We start from the raw sequence: 17210 nt of genomic DNA, 5'->3' as shown, positions 1-17210 counted from the left end.
GAAATGTGCCTCCATTTTATTTTTGGGATTTTCGCTGACAATTCTTCAACGAGCTTCTTGTATTTTTCAAGGATGGTTCATTTGTAGTATACTCTCCCTTTATTTGGCGAATAACTAGCTGCGAATCACTAGTGATCCTGGCATTTTCTAGATTCATTTCTATTGCGAATTTTAAGGCATGTATCACAGCTTCATATTCCGTTTTGTTATTAGTGGACGCGAATTCCAATCTGAATGAAAAAGCCATCTTTATTCCTTCTGGCGAAATTAAAACAATTCCAACTCCATTGCCTTCTCCATTTGATGATCCATCTACCAATATCTCCCATCTATTTGGTTATGTTAATAAATCTTTTGGATCTCCATGTTCTTCTTCTATATCCATCATTTCTTCTACCGCTTCGTCTTCTTCTAAAGGAAATTCTGTCAAGAAATCTGCAACAACTTGTGATTTTGGTGAAGACAAAATTTCATATTTAATATCAAAGTGGCCTACTTGTGCATTCCATCTCTCCACTCTTCCTGATCTTATAGAATTCTTCATCACTGATTCAATTGGTACTTTCATTAATACCTTTATCTTGTGCGCTTGAAAATATATGCGGAGCTTAAATGATGCATAAACTAATGCTAAGATCAACTTCTCAATCTTTGAGTAATTCTTCTCGGCAGTATTAAAAGTTTTGTTAATGTAATAAATGGGTTTCTCCACTCATGCGTCTACTCGCAATAACACAACACTTAATGCATGCGACGTCGTCGCAAGATAGATCAATAATTCTTCTCATGATTCTGCTTTTTGTAAAATAGTTGTATTCATAAGATGTTCTTTGATCCCTTGAAAAGCTTTTTCGTATTCATCAGCCCATTTGAAAAAATATTTGCATTTGTCTGATGATCGCGAAATGAATCTCCCCAGCGAAGCTAGAAGTCCATTCAACTTCTGTACATCTTTTATCGTTGCTGGTGTTGGCATGTCACGAATTGCTTGCACTTTTTCTGGATCAACCTGTATTCCTTCTTTTGATACAATGTAGCCTAAAAATTTTCCCGATGCAACTCCAATAGTACACTTCTCAGGATTCAGTTTAATGTTGTACCGCCGCATTTGTTCAAAAATCTCCCTCAGGTCATGTACATGGTCTTTGGCTTCTTTACTCTTTACTAACATGTCGTCCACGTATACTTCTAATGTTTTGTGTATCCATTTTGCGAACACCTTCTCTACCATTCTTTGGTATGTCGCTCCCGCATTTCACAAACCAAATGACATTTTCGTGTAACAATATAAACCTCTAGGGGTGAAGAAAGCAGTATGTTCTTGATCTTCTTCAGCGAGAGGGATTTGATTATACCCTTTGTACCCATCTAAAGAAGATACCCTATCATTTCCCGCTGCGGATTCCACCATTTGAGGAATATCTGGTAACAGAAAACTATCTTTAGGGCAAGCTTTGTTTAAATCAGTGAAATCTATGCAAATCCTTATTCCTTTGTTTTTCTTTGGGACAATGACCATATTTTCTATCCATTCTGGGTATTTAGCTTCTCTTATGATTCTCGCATCAAGCATTTTCTGTAGTTGTTCTTCTATTTGGGAATGGTAAGCTGTTGCGATTTTTCTTATTCTTTGTTTAAATGGTCTCACATTCTTGTTAATCTACAACTTGTGGCATGCAATTGATGGATCTATTCTCGGTATCTCATCCATGCTCCCTGCGAAAACGTCTTTATATTCTAGCAAAAGATTGACAGTTCTTTCTTCTTCTTCTACATCCATCTTGGTTCCAATTCTCAATATTAGAGGTTCTTCTATAGTCCCAACGTTTATTTCTTTTGTTGGTTCTGCGACAGTGTAACTGGGCTTGGGTTCTCCCATTGGTGTTGGTTCTTTTATTGTTTTCACAGGTCCTTCTCCTTATTCCGAAATTTCGCTGGGTATTCCATTTCCTTCTTTTGCGCTTATCATATATACTCTAAATTCTTCTTCTTTCTTTGCCTCCTTTTCCAACTTTCTGCGAAATTGTTTCCTTTTTGCTTGTCCTTCATAATGCTTTATTTCAATTTGATGACATAATTTCGCATTGTCAACATCTCCTCTGATTTCTCCTATTCCATTTGGTGTGGGGAATTTAATACATTGATGCAATGTTGATACTACAACTTTTATCGCATGTATCCATGGTCTTCCTAGCAACATATCATATGACGATTCCATATCCACCACGCATAGTATTACATGTGTTTCGATCTCTCCTAGTGGAATTCGTAACACTATTTCTCCTTTAGGTGTTGTTATGGATTTTCCAAAGCCATGAACAAAATATGTTGAACTGGACATTTCTTCATCTTTAAATCCCATTCCCCTGAATGCATGATAGAATATTATATCCACTGAACTTCCTGTATCGATTAAAGTTCGGTTCAATATCCATTCTCCCGTGGATTTTGTTGTTGTCTCCTTCTCTTTTCGCGTAATAGGCACTGTAATAACCAATGGAGATGTGTGGTTCAAATTTTCTTTTGGTATTTCTGCCGCCATGAATGTAATTTTTTGCTTTTCCCAATCTTTGAAGGGTGATGTCTTTTCTGCCGACATAACTTTCCTCCCTTCAAAATTTCGTTTATGTATTATTCCTTTGATGTTTTCATGGAATTCATTAACCATTGTTTTTGTTATCATATTACATTCCAATCTTTTATCATCTTCATTCACTCTAATCATTTTTCTTTTAACTGGTTCACTGGTTTATTTAATCACTTTCTTGATTTGAATAATCTCAACAACAATCTTCAACTTTCGATCATCAGTGTCCCTGTTTCTAGCGCCATTATGTAGTTGCAGGAAATCCTACACTACACCCCTCATATGATTTCATTAAAACTCAACTCATTTTAGATTAACAATCTTAATTTTATTGATGAATCTTTGAACAATATTACAAGAAAAGATAAAGGAATCAAGAATAACCACTGCTCTAGATTTTCTCTCTCCTATTTACTTGTTTCTTACTCAAAAAAGACCTCTTCTCTCCTTTACAACTGAACGACTATTTATAGGGAAATACATAGTGGATGAAAGCTAATCTGTCCTTTATTTTCGGATATGGCTTGCGACATTCTCGCAACCTTACAATTGTTAATTTCGCAAACTCTCTAATTTTCGCAGAATCATTACATTCTTCTCATAATTTTAGTTGACGTCGTTTATTATGTCACTTCTAAAATTATTCTGCGACGCTGTTGTGTTGTGTTGTTGATAATTTCGCTGAGGCATTATTGCTGCGAGATTCTGATCCTACAACGTTAATTTAGTGCGATGTGATGTCCCAAACTAATATGCACGCCAACATGGCACAAACGCGGTATAGATAAACACACGACACAACATAACATGGCATGCGAAGAAAGAACGTCATAACATGCATAAAACACAACACATCACGGTACAATACATCACTTTCATGTATATTTTACAAACGAGTCCTTTTCTCTGTTTAACATTTTATTTTCATTGTGTTGAATTATTTCTATAACTAGATTTTGTGCCCGTGCTACACCCGGGCAGCTTCGTAAACTTGGTTCACCAATTCAATCTACAATTACAAATAGAACGACGTAGTCATGCACCAACTACAAACACAATGCATCACTTCTTTGAACGACATTTTCGATTTGGTAAAGCTCGGCTTCGCCTCGTCCAGTCCGTCCCGATATGATTCGGTAAGGCTCGGTTCGCCTCGCCCAGTCCCGATATGATTTGGTAAGGCTCGGCTTCACCTCACCCAATCCCGATATGATTTGGTAAAGCTCGGCTTCGCCTCGCCCAGTCCCGATATTTAATAGTACGAAAATTATATGCAAATCACATCTAAATTTGTACTTCACTTGAATAGAAAGTGATATGGTTTTGTGGATAAGAAGGATAATTAAGCGACAATTGTTCTCATAACCACATAATGTTGTTCTTAAATAAGTATATATATACAATCAGGTTCAACTGGCTTATTGAGATAAAAGGCATCAATTTGCAACAGCACCATTTTGTGGTGAATTACATTGCTTTTGAAAGCAAACAAATTATACTAAGTAAGCTACCGGACCTGAAAACCATCCACCGTCATTCTATTTTCTTTTAACCATTTTTTTAGTTTGATGTGATATGGCTATGTCTCGCCCCGTCGCTTCGCAAATTTGATTTGGTGTTCGAAAAGATGGTGCTTTTGTCCTATAAGAAAGGAAGACACTTCTTAATTTCATTCTTTGTTTTTCTTTATCCGTCACTTCTTAATCCAACCCTTCCAAACTCCCTCAAACTACCTATCTAAAAGTTCATGAATATGAGCTGATAGAAATATAAAGCCATTTCCGATAGCTTTCAACAAAAACAATAACCGATGTACTTATTAATTAATATATACTTGGTCAATACAGAAAATTCACTATTTGTACCGTAGTACCAAAGAGTGGAAACATCCATACTAATAAACATAAAAGCATGTGAAACCAAAATTAACCCTTGGGCTTTATGTTTCCTATAAGCAACACAAATCTGGCTCCCCTCAAGTGTGCGCTGCAAGGCCTCGAGCATGTCTAACGAAACAAAGAACAAAAAACAAAAAAGTATCAGCAAGAGCAGAAAGTATGTCGATATCACTCTTTAGTGTTCTATTCTTTGGAGATTTCATTGTATTCCCCATCTTCCTTATTTGTTTTTCTTTTCCAGTTTCTTTTTTCCTAATGAAAATGTGATGACAATACTTTTCTTTCATTTTCTTAGCCTAACAAACATGAAGGAGTCAGAAGCCATTTAAACCCCAAGCATATAACTTTAACTAAGCTAATGATTATTGGTGGATTGTAAAGATTCTTAATTTTGTTTCTTCTTTAGGGTCAAGAACATCAACTACGGAAATGAAACATTCTTTCCAAAATTGTATAAACTATTAGACAAAGAATACAAATTTTATGATTGGAATCGAATAATGGAAACAAACCCTAACATCATAGAAGTCATATATACATACAACAAATTCAAGACATAAAAACGAAAGATGAGTTATCTAGTCCCTTAATTAGATTCAGGTCAAATTCTGAGATGAGCAATCTTAAGGGTAAATAAATAATGAAGGTCTAAGAAATGAAGTTCTAAGAAAGCGATCTGAAATCCTTCAAAAATGAGGATTAAAAACATATTTATTCCTTAATGGAGAAAGCGAAAGCAGGGGGGAAAGTAAGTGAATCCCTAAGTCATGTCAAAGGGGTATTACTAAAAAGATTGACAATGATCTTGAAGTATGGAGGAAATAAGTTCTCATTCACTTAAAAATATACTCAAAGTACCTGACATTTCTGCTAAGAGAGTTTGACGACACAGGAGGGATCATTTTTGTTTGGTTGAATTGATGTGGTTGCTTCCAAAACTGTTTCTTGTTTCGCCTTGTTCTTTGGTCTAGATTCCTTTCTATACCTGGATCCGACAACAAAGGATTTAGTTTAAAAATTCATACAATTAGCAAACAAAAATGCCATTAGGTGCTACCAGCAACACCAAATTTGATACAAATTAGGTGCTACCAGCAACACCAAATTTGATACAAATCTTTTTAATTTTTTTTTGTAATCATCTTGACATTCTCTTACTCCAGTTAATTTTGAATTTGTCTCATACTTTCCATCGACGAACTATGGTAGAGGGTACGCTAGATGATAATGGGTTTGTTTTCTCTTTATATGTTGAAATCTAACCTGCATACAGGAAATTGAGAACTTAATAGAGGGTATGCGAGATGATGATGGGTTTCTTTTCCTCTATTAAAAACCAATAACAATGAATGATTGATCATACCACCGCTAACTGGTAAGAGAACAATTAAGAGAGTGATGACTATGTAAAGAAGAACGTAAAGAAATCTAACCCGCATCACTCCAATGTGTACCAGCAGCAAGGGCTGGAGCAGCAACTCACCTTCCCATTGGGTATCACCACCCCATTGATCATTAGAAATCCTATCAGCAACACCAAAATAGGCCACTGGAGCAGCACCCTCATTTGTTTCCTGATCCTTGGCTTCGTCAGGATCCCTGTAGAAGAATGAATCCACCTGCAAAGTACAATTGCTATATAAAATTATTGATTAAAAATATATATAAACAATAATACGCAGTTCAGTATTCACTGCTCCACTCAGCACAAACTAATTGAGCACAATAAAGGTAAAATCCCAAAGGAAACTGAGTCGTGTTTTTTTGTTGATGCTTTCTTGGGTTACCAATAGAAAAACTACCTTCTATCTAGATGAAGAAAAATGATGCAAATGGTGAGCAGCATTTGCTCTATCGATAGAAGCATTAATCTTGTCAAGGTATAAGAATACTTTGTTGTAGTCAGTGAGCTCGCAACAACACATAGAATGGCTTATGGAGCAAAAGTTAAAGGTATAAGAATAGACGAATGTCACAGCTCCAGTGTCTCTAGAGAATGGCACCATCAATAGTTTCAGGCACCTATAAGCCACAACATGATACCAAGATAAGCCTAGCTAACTACCACATTTTAAATTTGACTTTACTGAAATGTACTTGTATATGGTATAGTCTGATCACTTGCCACATACCCCACTTGGCTTCTCATTGGAAAGTTCATTAGGTAGATGAAATAGCTACCATCGAAGTAACCTATCGCCAAGGACCTATAGTTCTTATTTATTTTGATCTATCACTTAATGTGCCCATTAAAGCAACGTTCAATAACCTCTGGAGCTATTTCAACTTGTACCATCTTTAGCGACTATTAAATGGTTGCAATCATCTGACAAAGCAAATAAAACAGCCTTTCCCCAGTTTACTGCCCAGGAAATTCCTTTGAATATCACATGTTTTAAGCATAGCTCGTAACCTCTAAAAATATAATAACACTACAGAGTATATGACCTTTTAGAAAAGATCGCATGCATATCGTTTCACCAAGTATGAAGAGTTCATAACCAATCATAAGTAATGATACTGAGACATGCATAAATAGGTAATGTATAAGAGATTTAGAGAAATAAAACGAAAAACGAAAACCATAGCAGAAACTTTATAACGCAATTACCTTGAATATACACCGTCTTGCATATTCATAAGTTTCGAATTCCTCCAGAACAACTACGTCCAAACTTGTTAAGCCCGGGAATTTGTTCAATGCTTTCACACACATGGTAGCATTATTTAGCCAAAACAGTCAAGAAAACAAAAATTGAAACTTTATATGACTCAAGGTATTACATATGTTAAAATCGAACTATGGGCTTTCCTGGTGATCTCCTCTATTGTTGCAGATACATGTATCACCTACGAAATCAGAATGATCATACAACAAAAAATGAGAAAGTAAGAAACAAACTCTACTAACAATTGAAATCCCTGTGGAAAAAATCAAGATAAAAAATAGATGAATTAGTAATAAGGGTAGTGTTTACGAAATATTGTCAAGATTTTATTGTTTATCAAGGGGAAAGAACAAAAGAAGAACCTTGACAATTTGAAAATCAGTTTGTAAGGCACACTACCGTAGTTTTTCAACTTCACCTGTACCTTCTCTTCCTCATAGGCAGCAATCCACTTCTCCATCTCCAAGAGTCACTAACAGACCAGCAGTTCGACTTCCTCTTGTGTTATCCCGTTAGCTCGACCTCCTCAGTGTTCAGAATCATCGTATCCCGAAGCCACATCAAAATCTGTAAAAGAAACCATTAGTATATAATCGAAAAAAAAAAAGGAAAACGATGATGAATTAAACGGAGAGAAGTAGAACATGAAGAGGAGAGGAAGAAGGCTGCAGAGAGAATAGAAAAATTAATGACGATTTGTTTCGGAAGAAAATCTAGGTTTTTTCCTAGCGTTTCTTAGGTTTTTCTTCGTTTCGTTTGTTTTTCCTTCTTTTTTCGGGATAAAAAATAAAAATAAAAATTCTTTATTTCTTGAGAAAAAGCCTTGGTTGTCGCTTCTTTTATAAAAAGTGAAACGGAGCAACTCTATGAATGTGTGAGGGTCACCGTTCAACGTGAAGCCTTATGAGTTTAGGATTTTAAAAGAGTTAGATAGTACATAAATATATATAATATCTGAAATATAGAACTTTTAGATAAAATAAAATAAATGCGCTAGCACAACATAACACGATTAATCTGGCACATCATATGGCATCCACAGGCAAGATACGTCAGAGCATATATGTCTGATCCTTTGGCACCACAAAGCATACAACACGCTACGCACGTGACTTCGTGGGATGATCTATGCTAGTCAGTATATTTTACACCTCTAGTACCTTTGTATCTAAGTCAGAGAAAGATAATTTTATGAAGAACATTCCATATTTCGAGTTTTATATATTCGGAAGTGTTTTAAGATTAGAATTTCTTATTTTAGAATTTATTTACTTTAAGATTTCTTATTTTCCAAGTTAAAGTTTTAAAGTTATTTTATGAATTTTAATTTTATTATTTTCTCTATAAATATGAGACATGTCCAACATAGTTTCTTATATTATCTAGAATACAAGACAAAGCTTGGCTAAGTTAGGCTAGATAATGAGCGGCCGATAATTTTATTATTTTCTCTATAAATAGGAGACATGTCCAATATAGTTTCTTATATTATCTATATTATAAGGGACAATGATGTTTTTCCATATGGACGGTCATCAATATTTCAGATACATAAAGGACGGTTCAAATTGAGTCATATGTTTTGGTCTTTCAATTTACATTTTTAGCATATAAAGAAGGGTTGAGATTGAGACACTGATTTAAGATTTTCAATCTACATTTCCAAGGGTCCATATCGAGCCACATATTTCAATCTCCACTTCACCCTCCCAGTGTCATTTATTTGGAGTAATTTTTCACATTCAATGTGAAACCGTTTCTTTTATTGTAAATTAAACTCCCTCTTAATTCATGCTTGAAAAAAAAATTGATTATTATCTTTCATCTTCTTAATTGTCTTTTTTTTCATCAAAAAATAAATAAATTAAAAGATCTTCTTATGCCCATAATATTTCAATTTCTCCAATGTGTAAATATTTCTACCAAGGAAGATCTCTTTATCATCCACTGCATATTAGAAAGACGGTTAGTTATTATATTTGTTCTCTTATAGTTTGTGTTTTTTTATAGTTTATTAATTTTCATCCAATTGGTGGTTTTAAATTTGGGTTATTGAGAAATGTTTCAGATTTTTGATGGTTTTTTTCGGTTGAGATTGAGACACTGACTTAAGATTTTCAATCTACATTTCCAAGGGTCCATGTCGAGCCACATATTTCAATCTCCACTTCATCCTCCCAGTGTCATTTATTTGGAGTTATTCTTCACATTCAATGTGAAACCGTTTCTTTTATTGTAAATTAAACTCCCTCTTAATTCATGCTTAAAAAAAATTGATTATTTTCTTTCATCTTCTTCATTGTCGTTTTTTTCATCAATTTTTTTTAAAGATCTTCTTAATTCTTATGCCCATAATATTTCAATTTCTCCGGTGTGTAAAATATTTTTACCAAAGAAGATCTCTTTATCATCCACTGCATATTAGAAAGACGGTTAGTTATTATATTTGTTCTCTTATAGTTTGTACTTCTTTACAGTTTATCAATTTTCTTCAAAATTTCTTTTCATCTAATTGGTGGTTTTAAATTTGGGTTTTTGAGAAATGTTTCAGATTTTTTTCGGGGGTTTGGGGTTAATTTTGTAAGATTAGATTAGCGCTCATTAGATTCATCAAATGGTTTTAAAGCATAGTAGCTGCAGCGTTTTCAACTTAATGTTTGTATTTCTCTCTACTCTCTGAATCAGAATTCCATTTTTAAATTTGTATGGTGAATATTTTTATTTTTCCCCAATTAATGTTATTTTAGATTAGATTTATCTATTTATAGTTGATTCATGATACATGTAGGAGGAATTAAACAAAGCTTTTGGATGGTAGCCTAGCAACAAGCTGGGGTCCAACTCCTCTTTGAATAGCAACGCCTAATCTATGAAAAATAAAACTACCAAAACCACTACTAGCATCATTAATTTTAGACTGTTAAGTTTTGTTCGAATTTGATTTTGCGTCCCACTTCCTCTTCTCAAGAATAATAAAGGTTGATTATTTTTCAAGTTCTATATTTTATTCTTTATCGTGTAAATTTATTTTTTGGTATGATTTCCAAATCTCACTTGAAGCGGTAATATGTGAGTACTACCAGTTAAATTAGCTTTTAGTTCTGTACTTCTTTTTGTGTTTATAGCAATCTTTCCGGCTCTAGATAACCCAAAATATTTCACTTTCGATAGACCTCGAATATGGGCAAATGGAAGTTGATTCTACAAACCAAATACGGAAAAATAGACATTTTCTGTATCCAACTGCACAAATTATTTTAAGGTATTATATTGTAATGTGAATAATTATAGAGGCGATCCATTCGTCGATTAGGTTCGATTTTCTTAATTTGATTTAACAAAAATGACGTTTCAAACATTTATAAATTAGTCTTACTTTGTTGTCCTTTGTTTACTTTGGCACTCTTGGTTTTACAATCTTTGGTCCATTTTTGTTGTATTGGTAAGTTTGAGTCTTTTGGTTGTTTTTCTTTTGTTGTATTTGTTGTTCTGCTGCATATGTGACGATTTTAGTGCTTTTCTTACTTCAGTTAGATCTGTTAGCAGTCTAATTAATTTCTGAATTTTAGGTTAGTTTATAAAATATTTTAAAATCTTGCATTTGCATTTAGCTGTATTATGATTTCAGTTTTTCAAATTTGCAGGTTTATCGAAACTTTTTCGGAAATGAAATACCACCTAAAGCAAGGGAGAAGGGATACAGGTTGATTTTCTCTGTCGAGGTAAATACCAATATTTGTTTATGTACACTGAGGTTTGGTAAAAAAATCTTTTCATTACGTATTCCAGATGAATTTAGCACTGCTAGAGTCCATTGTAGCAAATGTTCACGAAGTATAATATAGGATATCGTTATTATTAACATGTTATTTAGGGGGTTTGCGCAAGGTCAGATTCGTTTGCCAGATATATATATAAGGTTGGGTGAAACGTTTATTCGCGTTTCTGTACTGTTGGTTTCACTGCAAGCTACTTTTAGACTCTTAATACCAATTGAGCTTGGGTAAAGTATAAAAGTTCGGTATTTTTTTCCAGGGACCTACTATATGTTCAGTTCGTAGAATTCTCAATAAGTTTTAAGCTCAGTTTCGTATAACACCACAGAGGTTGGAGCAAGTCTAAATTATCAATTATGTGAATGCTTTGACATAAGGTCTACATATGTTGACAAGAACGAGGAGGTTGTAGTATAAAAGTTGGGTAAACTATTATGACTACCTTCCTTTTGCGAAACTATTATGACTACCTTCCTTTTGAGAAACTATTATGACTACAAAATTTTGTTTAACATACATGTTGTCCACGTATACTTCTAATGTTTTGTGTATCCATTTTGCGAACACCTTCTCTACCATTCTTTGATATGCCGCTCCCGCGTTTCGCAAACCAAATGGCATTTTCGTGTAACAATATAAACCTCTAGGGGCAAAGAAAGCAGTATGTTCTTGATCTTCTTCAGCGAGAGGGATTTGGTTATACCCTTTGTATCCATCTAAAGATGCTACCCTATCGTTTCCCGCTGCGGATTCCACCATTTGAGAAATATCTGGTAACGGAAAACTATCTTTGGGGCAAGCTTTGTTTAAATCAGTGAAATCTATGCAAATCCTGATTCCTTTGTTTTTCTTTGGAACAATGACCATATTCGCTATCCATTCTGGGTATTAAGATTCTCTTAGGATTCCCCCCTCAAGCATTTTCTGTAGTTCTTCTTCTATTTGGGAATGGTAAGTTGTTGCAATTTTTATTATTATCTGCTTAAATGGTCTCACATTTTTGTTAATCTCCAACTTGTGGCATGCAATTGATGGATCTATTCCCGGTATCTCATCCATGCTTCCTACGAAAACATCTTTATATTCTCGCAACAAGTTAACAGTTCTTTCTTCTTCTTCCGTATCCATTTTGGTTACGATTCTCAATATTATAGGTTCCTCTATAGTCCCAACGTTTATTTCTTTTGTTGGTTCTGCGACAATGTAACTGGGTTTAGGTTCTCCCATTGGTGTTGGTTCTTTTATTGTTTTCATAGGTCCTTCTCCTTCTTCCGAAATTTCGCTGGGTATTCCTTTGCCTTCTTTTGCCCTTATCATATATACTCTAAATTCTTCTTCTTTCTTTGCTTCCTTTGCCAACTTTCTGCGAAATTGTTTCTTTTTTGCTTGTCCTTCATAATGCTTTACTTCAATTTGATGACATAATTTCGCATTGTCAACATCTCCTCTGATTTCACCTATTCCATTTGGTGTGGGGAATTTAATACATTGATGCAACGTTGATACCATATATTTTATCGCATGTATCCATGGTCTTCCTAATAACATATTATATGGTGATTCCATATCCACCACGCACAACGTTACATGTGTTTCGATTTCTCCAAGTGGAATTCGTACCACTATCTCTCCTTTAGGTTTTGTTGTGGATTTTCCAAAGCCGTGAACAAAATATGTTGAACTGGACATTTCTTCATCTTTAAAGCCCATTCCCCGGAATGCGTGATAAAATATTATATCCACTGAACTTCCTGTATCGATTAAAGTTCTGTTCAATATCCATTCTCCTGTGGATTTTGTCGTTGTCTCCTTCTTTTTTCGCGTAATAGGCACTGTGATAACCAACGGAGATGTGTGGTTCAAATTTTCTTTTGGTATTTCTGCCGCCATGAATGTTATTTTTTGCTTTTCCCAATCTTTCAAGGGTGATGTCTTTTCTACCACCATAACTTTCCTTCCTTCAAAATTTCGTTTATGTATTCTTCCTTTGATGTTTTCATGGAATTCATTAATCATCGCTTTTTTTTATCATATTACACTCCAATCTTTTGTCATCTTCATTAATTCTATTCATCTTTCTTCTAACTGATTCACTGATTTATTTAATCACTTTCTTGATTTGAATATCCTCAACAATAATCTTCAACTTTCGATCTTCAATTTTCCTGTTTCTAGCGTCATTATGTAGTTGCAGGAAATCATATACTACATCCCTCATATGATCTCACTATTAATCAACTCATTTTTAGGTTTACACTCTTAATTTTATTTATCAATATTTGAATATTCTTACAAGAAAAGATAAAGAAATCAAGAATGATCTCTGCTCTAGACTTTCTCTCTCCTATTTACTTGTTTCTTACTCAAAAAAGATCTCTCCCTTTCTTTACAACTCGAACGACTATTTATAAGGAAATACATAGTGGATGACAGCTAATCTGTCCTTTATTTTCGGGTATGGTCTGCGACATTCTCGCAACCTTACAAATGTTAATTTCACAAACTCTCTAATTTTTGCAGGACTATCATATCTTTCTCGTGATCTTAGTTGACGTCATTTATTTTATCATTTCTGAAATTGTTCTGCGACGTTGTTGTGCTGTGTCATTGATAATTTCGCTGAAACATTGTCATTGCGAGATTCTGATCCTACAAATCACTCAAGTAATCATAATGAATTCTTTATTAATTTTCAAGGATTATAATTGAATACAATGGATAACAATGACTTTACAATGATTTTACTTGCTCTCCAAATAAACTTTCTCTCTCCAAGTTTCTTGTCTAACACACACTAAAAAATCTCTCCCTATGTGATGACCTCTTTCCTTTATATAGGATTCCTCATAGTGGATGACAGCTAAGAGATCCACTATTTTCGGAATCACTGTGCGATACATTCGCTCATTTACACTTACTCATTCTCGCACATCTTATACTTCGCATAAAACATCACACTTTACTCGTGACTTTGCTGACATCATCCAATACGTCACTTCAATTTTGCCATGTGCAATAGTCCTCTCTTACATCAGATAATCCTTACTTCACATACTTATTGATATGTGCGATATTCCACTCCTACATTTTTCCTCTTCTCATATAGCTTACATTGTGAAGTGAGCGATATGAGAAATTTCCATCCTATAATATCGCATGTGTATATTTTTTCATATTCTATCTTGCCGACATTCCTCCGGAATTCCAGTTTTCCTTAATTACGCGTGTATTTTTAACCACTTATTATCTGACACGTCTTTTTAACCGCCTGTTTTTATCCGTTCATTCCTAGCATTAATGAAATCTTGAAAAATGGGACTGATCTTTCCTTATATATCTTCTTTCGTCTTCTTCTTTCTTCTTTTTACTTCCTACTTTCTTGTTTCATCTTCTCTGCTACTGCTTTCACTGATCAAAACTACAACTTATTTCACCAAATAAGTTACTTCTTTTACTCATCTTCATTCCCATTCTAAAAATGGCTCCTGCTGGTAAGAAGATGGAGACAGAATTCAACAGGTTAAAGAACGAATTCCATTCGAGAGGTTACTCACTTTCTCTTCCCTCATAATCTGACTATTCATCCAAACTCAATCTTGATTTGATCAACTTCGAACAATGGAACAATCAGAAAATTATTGTTTCATTGGGACAACTTTTTATTCTTCCGATTCTCTTGTTCAACCCAGAAATACCCATATTTTATGAAATTCTTGTTGATGCTCGATTCGCACAGGGAATATTCCAACTAAGTGGTGATGCGATCAGAATAAAATTTGAATATTCTCGTCGCGCAGCTGGTTTAGGGATCTCTTACCCTTATGAGGTGCGAAAAGAATCGCATCGTGATAAGGTCATCGATTCTACCGAATACACTCTTGATAACTTCTTCAAAAATTACTATATTTCAATTATGAAGAGTAATTTAACTAAATAGGCCTTTCGCTTAAGAAGAAAAGATGGTATTGCTGAAGATGATAAGATCATGCGAGATGTTGATTGGAATGACAAATCTAACAGTTCTGCTCGCAGATCTAATGACTCAAGCTGGCTTAATTGCCCCGTTATTCTAGAGGGTCCTTATATTTCTTGTAAAGCCGAGGATGGCTCTGATATTCCTCTTCCCGAAAAGTTTTCTTCTTACCAACCTTGGAAGTTTGTTCTTTCCGAAGCTGAGACAAAAAAAGTGGTATGGGGGCTTCGCATAAATGTTCTCAATCTTACATAATTTCCTTCCAATTTCTTATAGTCATATAAATGTGCTCAATCTCGCATAATAATCCCACTTTTTTGCAGGTTGCTAAGAGGACCAAGACTTCACACAATGCATCAGCTTCGCAGAATAATAAAGTAAGAAACATTCTTTTTGATTTTAACAATATTGTTGCCTATGTTTCTTATCTTGATTATTCGCGTAGGTGAAATCTTTGGGTGATAAGACTTCAAGTAAAGGTAAGAATATTCCTAAAAGGCCTACGTCTAAATCTTCATCAAAAACGGCATCTTCAATGGATGATCTCTCTAGGAAGCGTAAAAGATACAATTCTTCTTCAAGTTCGGAGTCTAGTGAGGATGACATCCTTGCTTCTGAGGATTCATCAGTTCCCTCTTCTTTGAAAGAGTTGTCCAATCTTTTTGCTGGAGATATTTTGACTGCTGTTGATAATGAAGAATAAAATTGTGCCTTTGGAATGGTCTCTAAAATATGCGATGCTCCTACTTTAGATGATCCATCTCTTCGTGGAGATGCCTCTGCGATAAATCCGAACCTCCAATTCACAATCGGCTCTTTGGTAACATTTGCAACTTTACCTTTTGTCTTTTCTTTAGTATTACTTTATTCCTAATCGTAATACTTCCTTTCGTTCTCGCAGGGAGCTCGTTTATCTTATATAATCTCCTTAGACTACCAAAGGAGACTTATTAAACTTGAGAAAGAAAATGCCAAGCTTAAAGATGACAATTCAACCAATTATGATTTGATTCGCAGAGCCCGAGAAAGAAATGATGAACTCATTGGTATGTAGCCTTTATTTTCCTTGTTCTTCTATTTTTATGCGATAATTCGCATTTCTTATTTTGTTATATTGACAGACCTGTATAACCTTTCAGATGAGGCTGCCAATCTTCCTGATGATGAAACCCTTTTAGAACACCTTAATTCTTATTTAAATAATTACCCCAACCAAGGATTTGAAAATCTGAGTTTGGAAGAATTAAGATTGAAATATGTTGCTCTTAGAAAAAGCCATAGATCTTTATCGACTACATTTAATAACTTTAAGCATCGTCTTCATGAGAGCCAAGAAAAAATTCAAGTTTTGGAAACAAAGAAGAATAAGCTTATTGATGAGAAAGATGAGATTGCTTTTAAGGGTGCGAAAGCACTAGAAAAATTCCAAGAACCCATTGTTGAGGTTCAAAAAGAACGTGATTTAGCTTTGAGCGAAAAGAACATACTTGTCGAAGAAAGAAATTTAATTCGCTCTCAGCTTCTCATAGAAAGCGAAGCTGAATTTAGTTGGGCTGCTAGGGTTCTGAATGATGCTAGAAAGGATTTATCTATAAACGTGAGTCTTCAAGATGAACATTCCGCACTGGTTAAAGACATTGTTTCAAATTATGAAGGTCAAATATTGCTCTTTTAATACTTGTCTTTTCTTTGGGAATAACATCTTCTTTTTATATATCCTAATCTGCTTATTCATATTTCGCAGATAAGGAGAAGAATTATCTTCAGAAGATTGAAGAATTAAAAACTCACTTAGCTTCTGAAGAAAAAGATTTATCTGCTCGCAACTCTAAGTATCAACAATTGAAGAAGAACTTCACCATCATGGTTTCAAACAATAGTAATGATGCTAATCGTGCTCGCGAATCTGCTGTTAAGAAAGTCTGCATTGAGAATAACATCCCTCCTACAAAGTATAAATTTCCAGAAATCCCTGACAATGAAAATATTTATGATATTTCAGACAGTGAGGGAGAAGATGAAGAATCTGAAGAAGAAATAAGTGGTTCTGAGGCTGAGCGAGATGAAGAAGATGAAGATTAATCATTTTCACTTGTTGTAAATTCTTTGCCTTCTGAATGTTTTCATGTAACCTTAAAAACATTCACTTTTTGAGCATTAATTTTCACTCCTTTAATATAAATTTTCTTTGTTCGCATTCACGTCCAAAATATCATTCTCTCGTATATATATGAGTCTATCAAATGGGGAAAATAACATTCCCTTTGCATTCCCATTCTTGCCTCTGTTAGTTGACACATCTTGATA

At 34.4% G+C, this 17210-nt stretch overlaps 2 protein-coding genes across 9 annotated transcripts; one reads left to right on the top strand and one right to left on the bottom strand.

Annotated features, from left to right (window-relative positions):
- Positions 1-4376: 4376 nt before the first annotated feature.
- On the bottom strand, positions 4377-7937 carry LOC113290141. 8 transcript variants are annotated; one of them, XR_003331437.1, is made up of 7 exons: positions 7573-7937; positions 7270-7335; positions 7097-7188; positions 5969-6104; positions 5644-5748; positions 5344-5470; positions 4377-4593 (listed from the first exon to the last, which is right to left on the bottom strand). XR_003331437.1 is itself a non-coding variant. In XM_026539678.1 (4 exons), exons 1-4 carry the CDS (start codon positions 7199-7201, stop codon positions 4563-4565), a joined length of 399 nt encoding a protein of 132 aa, XP_026395463.1. In that variant the 5' UTR covers positions 7202-7937; the 3' UTR covers positions 4377-4562. The 8 variants fall into 8 exon arrangements, 3 of the variants coding, with proteins under 3 accessions (XP_026395463.1, XP_026395462.1, XP_026395461.1); XR_003331436.1 differs by having other exon boundaries at positions 5919-6104; positions 7579-7937; XR_003331439.1 differs by having other exon boundaries at positions 5672-5748; positions 5919-6104; positions 7579-7937.
- Positions 7938-15621: 7684 nt separating this feature from the next.
- LOC113291812 lies at positions 15622-16985 on the top strand. The gene is made up of 5 exons (XM_026541302.1): positions 15622-15723; positions 15805-15949; positions 16025-16028; positions 16464-16558; positions 16648-16985. The coding sequence occupies exons 1-5, from the start codon at positions 15622-15624 to the stop codon at positions 16983-16985; spliced, it is 684 nt and encodes a 227-aa protein (XP_026397087.1).
- Positions 16986-17210: the final 225 nt, after the last annotated feature.

Source organism: Papaver somniferum, chromosome 6, assembly GCF_003573695.1.
Source record: "Papaver somniferum cultivar HN1 chromosome 6, ASM357369v1, whole genome shotgun sequence".
In the NCBI taxonomy this organism is placed as follows: domain Eukaryota; kingdom Viridiplantae; phylum Streptophyta; class Magnoliopsida; order Ranunculales; family Papaveraceae; genus Papaver; species Papaver somniferum.
This window is presented reverse-complemented; position numbering and strand designations above follow the sequence as displayed.

Coding starts and splice junctions, on each gene's coding strand:
- LOC113290141 (XM_026539677.1), bottom strand. CDS start 7,201: ATGTGTGTGAAAGCATTGAACAAATTCCCGGGCTTAACAAGTTTGGAC. Junction 6,105..7,096: donor CAAGACGGTGTATATTCAAG/GTAATTGCGTTA, acceptor TGTACTTTGCAG/GTGGATTCATTCTTCTACAG. Junction 4,594..5,968: donor TGGTGATACCCAATGGGAAG/GTGAGTTGCTGC, acceptor TTGTTTCGTTAG/ACATGCTCGAGGCCTTGCAG.
- LOC113291812 (XM_026541302.1), top strand. CDS start 15,622: ATGGTCTCTAAAATATGCGATGCTCCTACTTTAGATGATCCATCTCTT. Junction 15,724..15,804: donor AATTCACAATCGGCTCTTTG/GTAACATTTGCA, acceptor TCGTTCTCGCAG/GGAGCTCGTTTATCTTATAT. Junction 16,559..16,647: donor CATTGTTTCAAATTATGAAG/GTCAAATATTGC, acceptor CATATTTCGCAG/ATAAGGAGAAGAATTATCTT.